Below are 17,625 nucleotides of genomic sequence, written 5' to 3'. Positions count from 1 at the left end.
CTCTAGGTAATGAAGTGAAAATGGACTTCTCAGTTTGTCTCAAATGTGACTTTTTGCACTGTCAGTAAAAATATGTTCCCTGATCTATTCTTTTAACTGGATTATTCACTAAGTAACTAGGATTCATTATAGAAGCATAATAAAGTAGAAAAATGGACCAGCCTAAAGAAATTGTGCAGACAGAAATGTTCACAATGCAAGGTTTATACCTCAGCATGACTGAATGCTCGTTTCTTGTTGGTCAGAAAGCATTGATTAATATAAACTATTAATTAAAATTCTTCTGACAGTAGTTCTGGCTGCAGTGCAAATCACAGGTTTATTTGTGCTCGAATACATTATCATTTCAATAGTTGCAGTTTACACAGGGACTTGTATAATGGACGGTCCACATAAGCTGATTTAAAATGAGTATTGGTTGATATAGTGGATTGACATTTGATTCAGTGATGAGACATTTATTAACATTTTTGGAGTCTTCAGTATCCACATTTTGTATCAGACAGAAGTTAAGCTGTACCTTTACTTTTTCAGACACAGGAAAGTCTTTAGGACAGAGGACTTTCCGGTTTCGCAGTAACAAAACAAGCTGCATTTTTTTTGTTTTATTAATTTCAATTGAAAGAGAAAAAGAGAGGCTGGTGAGGGACTGTTTATAGCTTTTATAATGTATGTGATAATAGGAACTAACTTAAAATGTAACTATAAACAAGTGAAAAGTATATCATTGTGTAATTAATAAAACCAATTGTAATCACTGACAAATTGCTGTAGGGAATAAAATCCTTGTTACTGGAAAATAATCAACCTTGGGGTGGTTCATGTCTGGCTGTGTCATACATCTCATTATTGTGGTGTATTAACAAACAGGGTTCCTAACAAACAGGGTTCCAAGATTTAAAAAGCTAGCAGTTACATTAAATGTTAATAAAACACAATGCCTGATGCCTTAGAGTAAAGGCCTGCAAAAGGCAGCCTGCCAGCAAAATCTATCAACAGCTATGAAAGCCACATTGCTCCCCCTTGACACAGGACTGGAAATGGCCCTTGACTAAACTTATTTACTGATCTCTATACCTTAAAGACAGATTTATGGTAATCTTGGTATTAGGTTTGACAGCCCATATTTTATTTCATACTAGTATCTTCTCTTTACTTCTGAATTTCATTTTCACTGTGATTCATATGTGCAAGCCCAAATCCCAAACCTTGATACAGCAAATACAGCTGTATGTGCTTTGCAGCTTATATTTACTACTGAATAACGAGTGTGATGTCATCAAGGTTCATTATTTTTTAATTACATTACAGGCCTGGTGAATTCCCAAATCTGATTGGTGAGTTGGATGTTGAGTAATTTTCTATAACCCTGGCAGTAGTTCCAGCCTCAATGTTTGCATTAATATACAGTTGTTGTTGTTTTGTTTTTTTATTTGTTTGGGTTTTTAAAAGAATAAAAATAAATAAATAAAAACACATGTAATTGTTGGTATTGTGAAGCTTTCAATGCAGATATGTTTATCTAACATTTTTGGAATGAGTCTCCAGTGGTAGTGTTTTGTAACACAGAGAGGTGAACCTATTCCTTTAAATGTTTTGACATGGAAACGTCTTCAGGACTGAGAACTTTCTCTGTAACATGACAAGCTGCATTTTTTCCCCTCTCATTAATTAATTAGACACAGGAAAAGAGAGAGTGGTGAGAAAAGGTCATCTTACACCAAGCAAAGCTGAATGCTTGTGTTGCCAATGATTAGCTTTTTACAGTATCACCCATTCAAAGACTAGGATGTCTGGAGGTGAGAGAATGACTGTGCCATGCATCAGTGACGAGGAGGTTTTTTAGATCCACGTCAACCCTGATGTTGTGACCCCTGATGGGAAGCACTGTAAATAATAAAATAAAGTTGGTAAATTTCCTTAGAATGACAAAAATTTCACCTAACAGTTCAGTGTGTTTATGACTTGGGGTTCTGTGCTGACACAGTTATATGATCCACAGTGACAAGTGAGTGGGGATAAAAGGCCATAATTCTTCACACCTCACACACTTTGCAAACAGCCAAGCATAATTATAATAATGGAGAACAGAATAGATGTATTTATAGCATTTCTGGATCTTTAAGAGGATTTACAGTGGATATTTCTAGAAAAGTATATAACTGCTTAACCAAGATTTTTGAGATTGATCTGCAAAAGCAGACTGAAATAACAAAGGCAGCTTTCTACCAAAATGATTGTATAGATTATCTAAAATGCAGTAATTCCAAGACAGGGTATTAATTTAAGAGAAATAAATTCTGAATTCTGGGTGTTGTTTTTTTTCCCCCCTGCTGGAGTGAAAGTGAGCACTCCTTTTTCCATGTCGTGTCACATGATTGGACCTAAGCCCTGGCTTACTGTGCATTCCAGTTCAATGACTTTCAAGTCACCTGATTTGTTCAGAAATAGACATAACAAGCTACCATTAAAGTTAACCCCAATAAATATACAGTATGGAATGTGTAGGCTTGTATTAACAGCAAACATGAGTCATGAGTCCTGTCATTATTACAATGTTCATTTGTTCGTTCATTCATCTTCAGTAACTCCTTTATCCTCATCTGGGTTGCGGCGGATCCTGAACCTATCCCAGAAGCACTGGGAACTATTACAGAGTTTTTGAAACAAATAATGAAGATCTAACATTTCAGAAGTGTCTGCGCCCTCATTATGCAACTGTCACTGAAGTTCTGTGTTATAGAGCCATCAACTCTTGAATAATGTTTAAAGCGGGGATTCTCAACACTGCAAAAAATTATATCTTAGTGAAAATATACTGATTATAGTCAAATCTACCCAGTATTTCTTATTATAACATTACTTATTATAAAAAATTTTTAAGTGAAGACATCGGGAGTCCCTTCCCTGCAGTTTTTTGTTGTCCCTATGGCTAACGCTGAATCTGAATCAGCTGATGGTCATAGCCTTCATAAGTTGGATCAGGTGTTTAAGAATAAATGAAAACTTTAAACTGCACAGGGTAGCGCTTTCCAAGGGACTGAATGTACTTACCCCTAGCCTAAAGAAAATAAAGTACAATGTGTAATAAAAATGATAAAATAAAAAGGTGTCAGCTGGTGTATAGAAATAATCCATTAAAAAAGGGCACTGATTAGTCTTTGAGCTTATATTTATTTGACAACTGTGAGCAATAATTTATAACAGCAGTAGTGTAAAGCGTTAGCAACATTTGCTTAGGTTTATCCTTTATAAAATCCAAAGATTTCTTCTACAACATAAACATTGGACATTTTTGCGTATTCACAAACTATTTACATACACATGCCACTACATAGGCAAAAAGACAGTTGAGGCAAAGAGGCTATAAGGGGCCTATAAAATGTGTTCTATGCAAAAGTAAATGGCAAATTTTGCTTATACATATGCTTGCGCTGACTGGAAAGGTATTGGTTGCAGTCAATCCAACATTGATCATACCTTGTCATAAAATACCTCATTCTTTCATACTTTCCTTCAGTGCTTAGGTATTCTGCATTCTTTTCTGATTACGTGCAGTACACCATGTTCTGGGATTATTACACATATTCCACAAGATTCCCAATCACTCAGATCTTGTGCCACTAATCAGCTCTGATACATATTAACAGACAGCATGGTATATGCACATTGTATATTTGGTTGTAGTTATTCAAAAGCCTAAGTTGTAATAGTAACATCTGGACCAGTGCAGTGATCCTTGATTGGGACTTTTGTAACAACTAATGTTACTACAAAATATTGGCATTAATGGCAGTACTAACTCAGGCAGAAAAATGTCTTTGCCCTAATCACTGAGCCAGACTACTACTAAATTTATATAAGCTTTTCAAGATTAATTAACAGAAGCGTTTGCTGTATAACAGAGCTTTCAGAAGAATTCAACTGAAATTTGTGTAGCTATACAGTAAGCTGCTATAGTTTATTTCAGTACTTATACATTTAGTCCAAGACTTGCCTTTTAATCATGAGGATTTCTTTAAGAAAATATATACTGTATATATAAATTACAGGCAGAATACAAAGGGTAATGGATTATAAATAATGTGTGAGAAGAGTTTTAGAGGAACAAAGAAGGCATCAACAAGTGCACTTTACCTCGCGGATCTACTTTTATCAGAATATTTACAAACGTTCATATCAACAGAAGAAAAAAAAACAGATTACATTCAATATCAAAGTTCCACAAGGTGCTAACGTATCCGGAGATGCATGTCGTATACAGTAGCTCTCCACATACTGAGATGTTTTATGACACAGGCCACATGGACCATTCCAAATTCATCTGCTAGATTAAACGGGACTTTTGTCAGAAAATCCCCATGGAAATTGTGATTCCCGAAGCCAAACTGTCTAGAAAATTGTCCTGAAGCGATCAAATTATTTTAGATGGTGTCACAATGTTGTCACATCCCGAATACTTTTTGAGATTGCTTATGAACGACAAGCCTATGCTAAGCCAAAATATCCAGAGTGTAATTTCACACCTCACTTAAACTTGAGTTCAAATGAGCTTTTACGTAGAGAGACTGTCATAGGACTGTCATAACAGTAAGTCAAAGGACTTACAAGGCTACTCACATGTTCTGCCTGACTAAAAATTAAGACTACTTTCATCCTAGCAAAGATTATTCAGCTCACTGCACTGCCCCTACCAGAGGAGCATCTCTAGGAATAAATCTGCCTCTCAATGCGAAAGTATCTTGAGGTATTTAAGTAACTCTTTCAAGCACTGAAGATTAAACCGTGAAATAAGAATCTCACTATCAGTGGCAAATCTTGTAGGCTAAATTCTACTAAAAAATAAAGTTGTTCCTAAAAGTACTGCATCAGTTGTTTCAGCTTGCTTGAGGTCACTGTCATACAATACATCCAAGATGCCAATATGAATCCAAATCAACGAGAAGAGGTGCAGTAGGTTATAACTCGATCAGTTCGACAGTATTGCACATACACTAAGTTTCCTCAGCAAATAATAGCAAACTCTCAATTGAACTGATTATTAAATATAACTCTACTATAGCCAATAAAGACAGACTGTATGCTGTAGTCAGTCAGTGTCGATTCCCATTCCAGTGTCAGCATTCAGTGCAAAAGGCACTAGGTTTTGTTCCAATGTCCCCCATTACAGTGTCCCTACAGAAAGACCTTTTCAAAACCCTGTTTTGCACACACTTTCAATTCAAAAAGTAAGAATAACAAACAACTGTGTTTTAATCGGGAAATCCATAGTCTACAGGCCACAGAGTACTCGATGATGATTCAAATAAGGAATAGATAAACACACAATGTCACGAGCCAACAAGAGAGCGCGAGTGTTCCTTTAGATTAGAATAGATTAGCCTGTAGTGCTGCTGGTTTCCTTCATTTGGGTCTGATCCTCGTTAAGATCGGGGTCTGAGTTCTGTTCCTCGTCGGTAGGAGAGGACGCACCGAGCCTGTTGGATTGTTTAGCGTCGTTAGACGGAGAAGGGCAGTCATTTTCTTTTGAAGCGGCCCCGAACCCCAGGCTTTTCTCCAGAGATCCTGCGGGGAAAGCAGCAGCAGCAGCGGCGGCAGCGGCGGCGGCGGCGGCGGCTGAAGTGTGCGCGGTGATGCCCGGGTACAGCCAGGGGAAGGGCCCGCTCAGCGCTGGGTATACTAACTTCTCCATACTGCTCTTATCGAAAAAAGGCATGTAGGACCCAGCTGCCGACGGGTTTATGAAGTAAAACGGCACGCAGAACGGAGTCTGTTGCCCAACCCCAGCCATTCCCATCAGCGAGTTCATAAACGCTAAGTTTGGCTGTTCCGCGCTTTCAGCGCCACTCTTCTCACTCCAGCTCATTTTGGGCTTTTTGGCGACGCGCTCGTCCCCGAACTCCTGCTTGATTTTAACTCCAGCAACTCGGACTGTGTCGCACGCTTTCTCGGCTCTAGCGTCGCTTTTCTCGGCCTCGCCCCCGTATCCGCTGTCGGTGTCCGTGTCGTTCTCGTTGGCCTCGGGATTCTGAGTCCTCTGGATGACGGGGACGCAGTTGGCCTGGCCGTCCCTCTCCTGCGGCTGGACGAGTCGCGCCAAAACTTTGTGCAGATGCTCGAGGAGCTGCGTGCACCTCTGCTCACAGCTGGTCCACTTCTCCACCGTGCCCAGGTACTTCAGGACCTCTTTAGCACAGGCTTGAAATCCCGAGTGGAAAGCGTCCAAGTCTGCTCGGATGGAGGACTTCAGCGTGCGGTCTCCTGATCAGACACAGAGGACAGACGTTACTATCAGGGTATCTGTGATGTGATGTATCTATGATGTGATGTGATGGGATGTGATGGGATGGGATGGGATTTACCGTTCTGCAGTGCCAGGATCTTTTGGTGCTGCTGCTCAGTGACGGCCGTCAAAGCGTTCAGGTGTTTCAGAGTTAACTCCAACACTACCGCCTTTTCCAAGTGGCCCAGCGTCTACAGATAGGCACATCACACTGAATATCATAACATACGCGTTTCATAAAGCAAACATTTTCATAGAGGTCGCACACAAACAATAAACAAAACGGAAAAAAGTGCACTTTATACCGTTAACTTAAGGTGTTCTGGTAATAAGTCTTTCAATTGTCCAATACATTCATTAATCCGGTCCCTCCTCTTCTTCTCTATGAGTCTGTGGGGTAACTTATAAGCGTCCTAAAACACAATTAGGCAACAGAAAGTTCTGCAAATGTCAATTCATCGACATGGTTTGGAAAACAAAGAGGGAAAAAAGTAAACATAGTGCACTATCTACGTTACACAAACATGATTTCTACAGGTCTACCTGGCTGGTAACAATGGCTCAGATCCACACTTACCTTTCCCTCCTCTCGTTTCATACCTCTCTTTGTCTTGCACATATAAAGCGACGAATAATCGACCCTAAAAAAAAAAAAAAAAAAAAAAGTCGCAGTTGTTAGGAAGCAAATTCTTTCATGTTACAATCATGCAAATGAAAACAATGTTTTGCATTAATAAAATAATAATAATAATAATAATAATAATAATAATAATAATAATAATAATAATAATAAAGGCAGCATTACCCCAGAAAATCTGCGTGATCCAGGAACGCTCTGTCCTGCAGTCGCGATATTCTTTCATCCATAACTTTTCACCTTCTCTCATCCGCTTCTTTGGCAGGGGTTCGTGTGTAATTCCGAGCCGACGGAAAGTGGTAGTGCGAGAGAGAGAGAGAGAGAGAGAGAGAGAGAGAGAGAGAGAGAGAGAGAGAGAGAGAGAAAGCGAGCGCGAGCGCGAGCTGTGCGTTATGTCCAGTAGCACAGAAGCGCTTCAGAATGACGCCGAGCTCAGCGCGAGCTGCCACTGTGCGCGGGAACCAAGAGCTGTGCGCGCGCCACCCCACCGCCCGGAACCGCTTTGAGCTCACGTGTAAACGGCACCCGCTCGAAAAGACTGCTCGCTAATTAGCGACCTCTCGAGACCCCGCGCCGCCGCAGAAAGTCGTCTCCAGCCCCGTGCAACCAATCAGAGACAGCTGCCTGACACACAGATGACGACACTGTGAAGGCTATTCATAAACACAGAGCTCAGATAAAGGAGGGGTTTTAAACTTCAACACTAAACTTACATGGTCCTAAAGCCAATTTCCACCTTTCGTGATCGATCTCCAAAAACACACACACACACACACACACACAAAAACCCTATCTTCAGGTCACGTGAACAGACTGCGATCAGAAAACCGGTGAGGCGCGCGCTCAGGGATCTCACGCTGCGTGCTTTAACACGTGCGCTATGGCTCCTGTAGTGCACTCACACTAATGGAGGCTGTTTCGTGCAGGTGCGACCTCGTTTGCCCCCGTGTGAACCTATAGGCATACTCGAAAACATGATTTTCTACCATTTTAGAAGCATCTCTCGTGACACAAATATTTGTTTTTGTCACACACCATGCTTAGTGGTCAGAAGGTTAAAAAAAAAAACTCCACCCTGACACATATTAAATATGTTTTCACTGAAATATTTATGATTTCCTTAGTACTTCTGGTGTTTATTAGTTGGTTGGTGCAGTATTGTCATTTTTCTTGTGAGAAGTTAATGGTTGTGTGTTGTGCTGACATCACAGAAGGACATTGCTAGCACAGTTACAATGGAAAACAATCTCAAGGATCTCAAACATAGGTGACAACACTCAGAGCAAGAGCTTCTTTTTTCATGCTTGCTCTTTCACATAGCATCGTATTCATGAGACATCCAACATAGAAGTAGAGGAGACAGCAAACGCTCAATTCAAACTCCCAGCATGCAGTGTATCTATATGACACAGTTGCGCTGAGTAATGGCATGGTCTCGGATTGGCTATTCGGCCATCAATGAAATGATAAGCATGATGGTGTTGATGTTGGTAATAGCATGAACGCTGAAGCTTTGGCACCTTATCTGTCTGAGCAAGTAGTCAAACAGCATTGTGGGTAATGGAAGAAACCATTAAAAAACTTCTCTTGTTTTTGTTCTGATCTAGTGATAATATGGTTGTAAGTTAAAATCCCAGGACTTCCAGAGAGCCATTTTTACCGCCGTTGAGCAATACCTTTAACTCTAAATTGTTTCACGTTTGCATTGTCTCAGGTGTATGTAGTTTTGGATAACAGCTTAAATGTAAATATTGTTATCCAAAAACAGTTTGAGCCCACATAACCTGGCTATTTTGGCATCAATATTTCAGCAAATATGTATTTGTTTATGTAATAAATATTACAAAACACAAGTATAATTTTACCTAGGGATGATGTGCGATTAGCTGTCTTGTGTGATCAGCTCCCTGTCCTTTTGTTACAATAATACAAAAACATTAAGCTCTGCAAATAGCATTCAAAAACAAGCAGTTTTAAGTAAAAGATGTACGTAAATTGAATCCATAAATTCAATCAAATATCCAGTAAAGATATAAAAAGTGGTGTATTATTTCTTTTTTTAATATAACAATATGTAATATATATATATATATATATATATATATATATATATATATATATATATATATATATATATATAAATTGATGTAAACATAGAATTTGTGTAATATATAATATGCATATTTATTAATAACGACATATATATGATTCATGTACTTCTGTTTATATGTACATTGATATACTGTGTATTAATATATACATTATTATGCATTGAATGTACATAACACATATACAATATATTAAACCCCACTCATAGATATAGTCTATCAACACATTATGATAATAAACATGAAGGATTAATAAAGAATTTGTTGTATCTGCCCTCACATGTCTGTAGGTCACATTACTTCTCCGTTGGTATCATGTGACAGTTTGGGTGTTGTGAACTGTGTACACTTGGCAGGAGTCCGAATTCGCCCACAATTGACTGTGATGTGGAATGGTAATGCTAAATATTAACTCAGAACACCTCTTCCTCATTTTCTCTAAGGTCCCATTTCCCTGCTCTGTTTGCTGGAAGACTAGCAGTTCGCTGCTGTTGTTATTGTAGTCGTGTGTTGGAGTCCCCCCTTTCGGTCTTCTCTCCTCTCACTCCCTCCCTCCTTTTCCTCTCCTCCATTGCTTGCTGCTCTATATGTGGCTCTCAGGCAGTTCAAAATGTTTTCCATATTAGTTCAGAGCCCTCTTTGATTCCAAATAGCTGCAGCCGAGCAGGCTGGCTCGGAGAGGAGCCCCCGGCAGGGAGGGGAGGAGTAGGGCAGGGCAGAGGGGTGGTAAACAGTACGGAGGGCCAGTCAGGGAAAAGAGAGAAGAAGGAAAACTGGAGACAAAAAGAGGAAAAGGGGTGAAGAGAAGAAAGAGGTAAAGAAACAGAAAATTCTAGGTTTGAAGAAAGACTAAGCCATTGTGCTTGAGTAAGGAGGAAGCATGGGGTCAGACAAGAGTCCAGTGGGGTCTAGTGGAGGGCAGAAGAAGGCCAAGCCTGATCGAGGAGGCCCAGACGCCGAGGGAAGCCACAAATGCTGTGGCTGCCGCTTCCCACTGCTCATCGCCCTGCTACAGCTGCTACTGGGCATCACCATCACAGTCATGGCCTTCCTCATGACCACCATCAGCCCCTCTCTGCTGGCCAGGGAGACACCCCATTGGGCTGGAATCATTGTAAGCATCTAACCATCCTCTTCCTCAGCTCCCAGCATGCTTTCTCACTGTCAGGGCCTTGCATGAGGCCAGCATTCCACTCTGCCAGTAAACACGCCGCCATTACTGCAGCTGTATCGAAGCCTAATTTTACATTAAACAGTCTCAGTTTGCATGTGTTACATGTCTAAGCATTTCTGTACAGTAACTTGAGCAGAATTGTTTAAATATTACTAATTCATAACACACAGACATACAGCTTTGCTGAGAGGCTATTGAAATTAGTTCCTGTGCCCAAAATAAATGATATGGGATATCTTGTTTTGTCTGGTTGTTCAGGATTTTGGATTTTCAGGGCTAGATCAAAAGTTTTCCTTCTCCAATTTTCATTTGAATATTTATTTCATCCTGGACTATAGACGATCAGTTTACAGAAATCCACTCTGTCGTGTTTGTGTAACCAGTCAACTAAACGACTTTTGCTGTTGCTGAGGAAAAAAATCTAGAATATCAAGAACACAGTACACGGTAGCACAGTGAGTAGTGTTGCTGCCTCATAGCTCCATGGTCCCGATTCAGTCCTGAGCTCGGGTTACTGTCTCTGTGCAGTTTCTGTGCATGTTCTTCAGACCACACGAAAAAGGTTTTAATGTGGCATATAAGGTAACATGTGGTGCAAATAGTTTGGCATTATAGAGAAGTAATCAATTACAATTTATAATTATTTTTAAAGGTAATCAAAATATCAAAAATATGTGCCAAACGTATTGACACCCATAAAGAATGTTGTAAATAAAAGCAAACATACTGCCATTCTTAGAAAAACCTATGTAACTGTTTATTTGCTGTCAGTTCCCAAGAACTCAAGAACTCTGTTGTTGCATTTAAACATGTCCTGTTTCCCTGTGGTATAAATATGATGTTGCACACATGGATAAAAAAAAATTGCTATGCATTACTTTGGGAAAAACCATACTATGGGTTGTTGACCTGGACAAATCAGGTAATGGATATTTTTTTAAAAAATAGATACGTAAGCAGCTAAAAATGTTTCACCTGTGTGAAACAGGTGGACATTTGCAAGGATTTGTACCCATGAGTATACTGTCTCCCACAAATGAGGAGGAGGGTGAAGGAAAGAAAAAAGCAAGCAAAGATCACAGTTCAAGAATTGCACCGTTTAGTCGATTGCTGTAATTGTCCATTATCAAAATGAACTGTTAAATGCCACTGAACACATAATGATGTTTGCAAGAAAAGATCTCTTCCTAAGAGCATCTCCTAAAAAGCATCACCTAAGCACCAAGCTTAATTAGAACTACAATTTGTATGGTGTACTGTGGTTAGATGAGACTAGAATCAAAACCTTTTGGTCATGGACAACATCATTATGTTTGGTGACAAAAGCGTGCAAGGAAAAGTGCCTGATACTCCTGGAGGTGGATTATTGATGTTTTGTGGCTATTTTGTAGCTAGTAGTTCAGGGGCTCTTGTGAAGATGAATGGCATCATGGTTTCTACAAAGTACCAGGATATTCCAGGCTAAAACCTTGTTTCCTCTGCTAAAAGGTTCAGACTTGTCCATAGACAGAGCATTCAACATCCTTCCAAAACACAAAAATGTTTAAAGAAACACCAAATCAATTTTGCAATGACCTCCTTAGTCTCCAGATTTGAACCCTACTGATTTGAAACATGTGGTCTGAATTAAAGAAGGAAGCCCACATACAAACACCTAAGAATACAAAGGAGCTTAAAATGTTCTGCATGGAGGAGTGAGCCAAAAATCCCTCTACATGTGTCTCAAACCTGTTTAGATGTTATAATTGTAAGCGTACCAATAATGAAATCAGTGCGCTAAAACCCGTAATACAGCTTATTGCATGTTATTCTTTTTAGATATTGATTTTTTCTCATTTTTTATTTTTAGATCATTAAGGGTGAGACTAATTCTGGAAGGCACTCTGTGTGATCATTCCTTTTGCTTTTGCGTTTTTTGCTGGCATAGCACTGATAATCACACACTTTTTGGTGACATTTTAATTGGTTTTGTGAGCCTGAATGGAGAGTTGTTTTATAGTTATTTCCTGTTATCCATCAACATCTCTCCAGAACATCAGCTATACTTTTACTGTCTTATCATGTGAGATTTAGAATGCCAGGTGCTAGGAGACACACACACACACACACACACACACACACACACACACACACACACACACACACACACACACACACACACACACACACACACACACACACACACACACACACACACACACACACACACTACATCAGAGTGTCTCTGGATAGTCCCAGTTCACCACTCACAAGACCACTGCTGCTAGAGGAAAACACTGAGGTCATCAAGATTTCGCTGCTTAAGAACCTGGGAAAAACAATAAAATTGGACACCACACATTGGTCACAAGACTCCAGTAAGACTGAGAAAGAGTGTGTTATCTTACAAAGGGGAAAACATATTCAATTTAGCAAATCAGTGATTATACTATACGAGTGCTGAGTTGCACAATACTAATTACAACTATCATAGAACGCCTGGCAGAAACCTAGAAATGAATAGACCGGCAAATAAGATTAGTCCAATCAATAAGGCTGGCATGTGTTTATAACTTGGGACACAATGACAACATTTTTCAACCTCTGGGTTTTAGGCACACATGCTTGTTATGCTTTTACATACAGAACAAAACATTAGAACTGTGTTAACTGCTGCAAGTAATTTGTTGAAATTAATGTAGCCGACTAAAAGTTTGTAATAAACCAATGATTTGTGCATTGTGTTGCAGTTGTGCGTTGTATCTCTCCTGGGCTTTGTGCTCTATTTCATCACCTATTTGCCTGATGAGAGGACCTACACACAATTCATCATAAAGGTGAGAGTAAAATAAGTGAAAAAGAGCTCTCCTTGAATTTACAAGCAGGAGATAATGAAGCCAAGGTGCAACCATGTGTCTATCTATAGAAAATATACTTGTACTTAATGTAGGTGGTGTTCAGACAAAGGTCAAGTAGAGAACATACTTCGTCTAGGGCTGTGATATGTTTTGCACACACACGGATTTATAGTTTAGTATCTCCTTGTAGTTTGTATCATTTTGTTTATAATGATATAAGGTCATAGTTGTTCATTTCAAGTTTTAGATGTGAAACTTTGTTGAATAAACCCTCTGTGTTATCAGGTTGTAATGGGTTTCTCTTTATATATTATACTTTATTTACTACTACACTATATGACCAAAAGTATATGGACACACGACCATGACACACATACGTGCTTGTTGAACATCCTACTCCAAAGGCATGGTGTTAATATGGAGTTACCACCACCACTTTCTGCTATAACAGCCTACACTCTTCTGGGAAGACTTTCCACTCGGTTTTGGAATGTTGCTTGGTGCTCATTCAGCCACAAGAGCATTAGTGAAGTTGAGCACGATGTTGGGCGAGGAGTCCTGGTTTGAAGTCGGCATTCCAGTTCATCACAAAGGTGTTTTGGGTTGAGGTCAGGGCTTTTTTTATAACAACCTAGGAAAACTATGTCTTTATGGAGCTCCCTTTGTGCACAGGGGCATTGTCATGCTGGAACTTGTTTGGGCCCTTTAGTTCCAGTGAAGGGAAATCTTAATGCTACAGCATACAAAGACATTACAGACAATTCTGTGCCTCCAACTTTGTGGCCAGAGCCTGGGGAAGGCCGAAATATGGAGGTTGTAGTCAAGCATCCACATACTTCTGGCCAAATAGTATACAAGAAAATTCATGCCAAGACCAAGTCAAGACATTTCACTAACCAAGTTTGCTCTTGTCTTTATGTACTTCCAGCTCGTGTATTTCCTCCTGTGTTCAGTGGGCCTAGTCATCTCCATTATAGTCATCGCCTTCCAGGGCCACCACTACTCTTTAACCAATGGCTTCATATGCAGGGAGATAGGCCAGGATTGTATCTGCACACTGGAGCCAGAGGACCCCATTGCACGCACCTTCACCTACGCCGAGGTGACAGACTGCACTGCCGTCACAAGCACTCTCATGCTGTACTACCTTCTGCAGATGGTGTTGAACCTAGCTCAGGCCATCATCTGCTTGCTAGGAGCTTTCATCATGTGGAAGCACCGCTATCAGGTGTTCTTCGTGGGCTTGCAGAAGAGTTCACCCTCTACTCAGCAATGGCAGAAAGTTTAAGAGACGGGCAGTGACAGAGGCTTAGCACTGGGAGAAGGGACAAAAAGTTCTCCTGGGAGCAAAACATATGGAGTAGTTGAGTGTGTTATGTGTTGAGGGAATGTCCAGAATTTCCCACAGCATGTCTATTTGTGTAAGTGTACAGCTGAAGATGCATGGCGTGGCAGTAGCATACTCTACTGTGGTGGCAAATTACAGTCCTTTTTAGGGCTCCTGTATTTTTCTGTATTGGCATCTGGACATTTCCACTAATATAAATGTATACTTGCTTTCACCAGTGTCAAGAAGGATATTCTTATCTAACAGGCTGTATATGTGATCCAACAGGACAGCTGTCATTCTGGGAGAGCTACATATTCACTCTGTTTGCATAGGATTTGCATATCAAACTGATGGCCTTAATAGATAGCAGTTATATGACAAATCCCCACTGTTACCTTCTCAACGAAAAAGCACTGATAAGTGTTTTATGTCTGAATACGTCATTTTTAATCTGCTTGTTTCCTTAAGGCAGTGGTGCTCAAAAAGAGGTCAGTGATGTATTGCCAGAGGATCCTCCGTTTTATGTCAATGTGTGATCATGGTAGAGATCACTGTCAAATTGTTATAGTTAGTTACTCTTTTTATAGTTATTATTGATTTATTAGCCTAAGTAAAATGTCACCTGAATTAAATGGTTACTCAAAACACACTAATGTATGTTTTTTTTAAATTATTATTATTATTATTTAAATTTTTAGGAAGTTGTCCATTTCATATTCCAAAACTAATCCAAAGTTAATGGTCAGCTTGAATCTAACCTCAGTTTTAATAAAACATGTGGCTTACGTGCTGTTTATACAGTATATTACAGCATCTTGAATCATTTTAACACAACAAATGAGACAGATTGCAACTATTTCGAGAGCCCCTGACTTAAAGTAGGTTAAATATTGCAATATTAATACTGTATCTTGGTTGATTATGTCCTGATATTGCAGTGTATAATCACAATGCAGCTGCCCTTTATATTGTTTTATATGTTACAATCTGATAAATATAACATTGTTTTATTGATTCTTGCATACTTTTTTTTTTTGTATTTTTGTATGCTCACAAACATTTCCATTCCATCTTCCACTGTGTAACAATCAAAACTGTCCTTAGTATGTTTTAGTTACAAATCATTGCTTAGACTTGCTAATTGGCAATAATTAAGTATAAGATCACAAACAGAAATAATCCTGCACACAGACAGGCAGTTGTAAATCATGTCCAGTAAAAGGACAGGCTTGTAGTCTGAAGTCTTTGCTGACATAGTGGATAAACAGCAGTGCGGTCGAGGTGGAGGTGTGGGGGGTGGACAGAGGGGGGGTCAGAGGGGGTACTTGGACACACAGCAGGTCACTGTCTGATCATTATAACTGGTTTTACACCAATGCTTTTGTTGCTTATAAAACAAATACAGAAATGAAAAGTTTAAACAACCTATGATGTAACAAACGTCTGAAGAGTACTGTAAATTCAATGATTCGTACCAGTACAGCAGTTATACAGGGTGTGTACCACAGAGTGTCTCAGGTGATCAGAGTGTATGATTTTTGAGGTTTGACACTTTGAACACAGGTTGAGAGAGGAGTACTTAGAATGTCTGCTACATGCCTGAGGTGGGGGGAAAAACAAGCTCCTAATTCATGTCTGTGACTCATTATTCATTAATAATAGCAATCTTTATTTCGCCAAGTGTTCATAGAACAAAAATAGGGCAATATGTATAGGTCTCAGTTATGCCCTAAGGTATAATATATCAAGGCAATATAATGATTGAGACATAATAGTTCCTTCATTTGCACGATTGCACTCAATGTACAGCATCAGAGTCATAAAGCCAATACATGCTGTGACAATTGTACATACTCAGCTATAATATTTTTTTAAAAAAGCTGTTAAACCTGGAATGAAACAGCCTGATACAGCTATACTGGATTGTCCAGTATGGAACACTCAGCAGGCCATTCTTCTGTGCAACACTGAGTCAAATGAAAAACAAAAAAACAGTGGCTCATGTTTTTTCCCTTTGTAATGTTTTTAGGGAAGAGAGCCTCAGGGTTGTTCCTACACCACCGCTCATGTGACTCCCTCATCTGCTGCGTGTCCTTCTCGTGTGACACCTCACGTCACATGCACTCATCACATGCAGGAAGGCGGATTTTAGATTAACGCCTGTTTGTATTGTCTGTTTATCACTGTGGCACATTTCATAATGTTTTGAAAGATGTCGGTGTTTTTTTTAATGAAATGTTTGAACATATTAACGCATATGTTTTTTAAACCTATTAGCTCAATAGCTAGAATTCTGGCCATACTAGGGATCACTTACACAGATTACCTTTTCAAGTGTATTCAATACTTCAACACTTGCTGATATGATAGTGAAATCTCACAATAGTACACACTAATAAATTTGGCAATATAAATGCATATTAGGTATATGGTATTTATAGGACCCTGAATATACAGTATGTGGGAAATTCTACACAACACAGATTGTTTGAAAGTATGTCTACAGTATTTATGTGTCTGAATAACATAGAATCAAATATTTAAAACTCAATAACCATAAAATAATCAGATAGAACCTAATGTCTTGATACGTTTCATAGGATTTAGGTTTTATATTTCATATAAGTGGTGCTTGAAATTTTTGTGATCCCTTTAGAATTTTCTATATTTCTGCATAAACATCATCAGATTTTCACACAAGATTTTAAACAAATAAGGCAATATTATACTTGGTCATTTATTTTGTTAATATAAATGATGAAATATTACATGTCTATGAGAGGCAAAAGTATGTGGACCCCTAGGATTAGCAGTTAATTTGAAGGTGGAATTAGAGTCTGGTGTTTTCAATCAATATTATGTCAATCAGGTGTGAATGAGTGCCCTATTTCACTAAAAGAACAGGGATATATCAAAGTCTGAACTTCACAATGTTTGTGGAAGTGTATCATGGCATGAAAATGGAGATTTCTGAGGACTTCAGAAAAAGAGTTGTTGATGCTCATCAGGCTGAAACGGTTACAAACCCATCTTTAAAGAGTTTGGACTCCACCAATCCACAATCAGACAGATTGTGTAAAAATGGAGGAAATTCAATACCATTGTTACCCTCCCCAGGAGTGGTCGCCCAACAAAGATCACTCCAAGAGCAAGACTTGTAATAGTCTGTGAGGTCACAAAGGAACACAGGGTAACATCTAAGCAACTAAAGGCCTCTCTCACATTGGCTAATGTTACTGTCCACCATCAGGAGGAC

General features: G+C 39.2%; 2 protein-coding genes across 3 annotated transcripts; one reads left to right on the top strand and one right to left on the bottom strand.

Annotated features, from left to right (window-relative positions):
- Nucleotides 1–3,154: 3,154 nt before the first annotated feature.
- bhlhe41 (basic helix-loop-helix family, member e41) lies at nt 3,155–7,853 on the bottom strand. Of its 2 annotated transcripts, XM_053677948.1 has the most exons (6): nt 7,634–7,853; nt 7,089–7,544; nt 6,861–6,924; nt 6,589–6,696; nt 6,363–6,474; nt 3,155–6,261 (listed from the first exon to the last, which is right to left on the bottom strand). In XM_053677948.1, the coding sequence occupies exons 2-6, from the start codon at nt 7,148–7,150 to the stop codon at nt 5,378–5,380; spliced, it is 1,230 nt and encodes a 409-aa protein (XP_053533923.1). In that variant the 5' UTR covers nt 7,151–7,544; nt 7,634–7,853; the 3' UTR covers nt 3,155–5,377. The 2 variants fall into 2 exon arrangements, with proteins under 2 accessions (XP_053533923.1, XP_047008815.1); XM_047152859.2 differs by having other exon boundaries at nt 7,089–7,853.
- A 1,761-nt stretch (nt 7,854–9,614) lies between these two features.
- On the top strand, nt 9,615–15,383 carry sspn (sarcospan (Kras oncogene-associated gene)). Its single transcript, XM_017465730.3, has 3 exons — nt 9,615–10,142; nt 12,932–13,018; nt 13,968–15,383. The coding sequence occupies exons 1-3, from the start codon at nt 9,909–9,911 to the stop codon at nt 14,325–14,327; spliced, it is 681 nt and encodes a 226-aa protein (XP_017321219.1). The 5' UTR covers nt 9,615–9,908; the 3' UTR covers nt 14,328–15,383.
- The last annotated feature ends 2,242 nt before the right edge of the window (nt 15,384–17,625 follow it).

The sequence above is a fragment of the Ictalurus punctatus genome, chromosome 4 (genome assembly GCF_001660625.3).
Source record: "Ictalurus punctatus breed USDA103 chromosome 4, Coco_2.0, whole genome shotgun sequence".
In the NCBI taxonomy this organism is placed as follows: Eukaryota; Metazoa; Chordata; class Actinopteri; order Siluriformes; family Ictaluridae; genus Ictalurus; species Ictalurus punctatus.
This window is presented reverse-complemented; position numbering and strand designations above follow the sequence as displayed.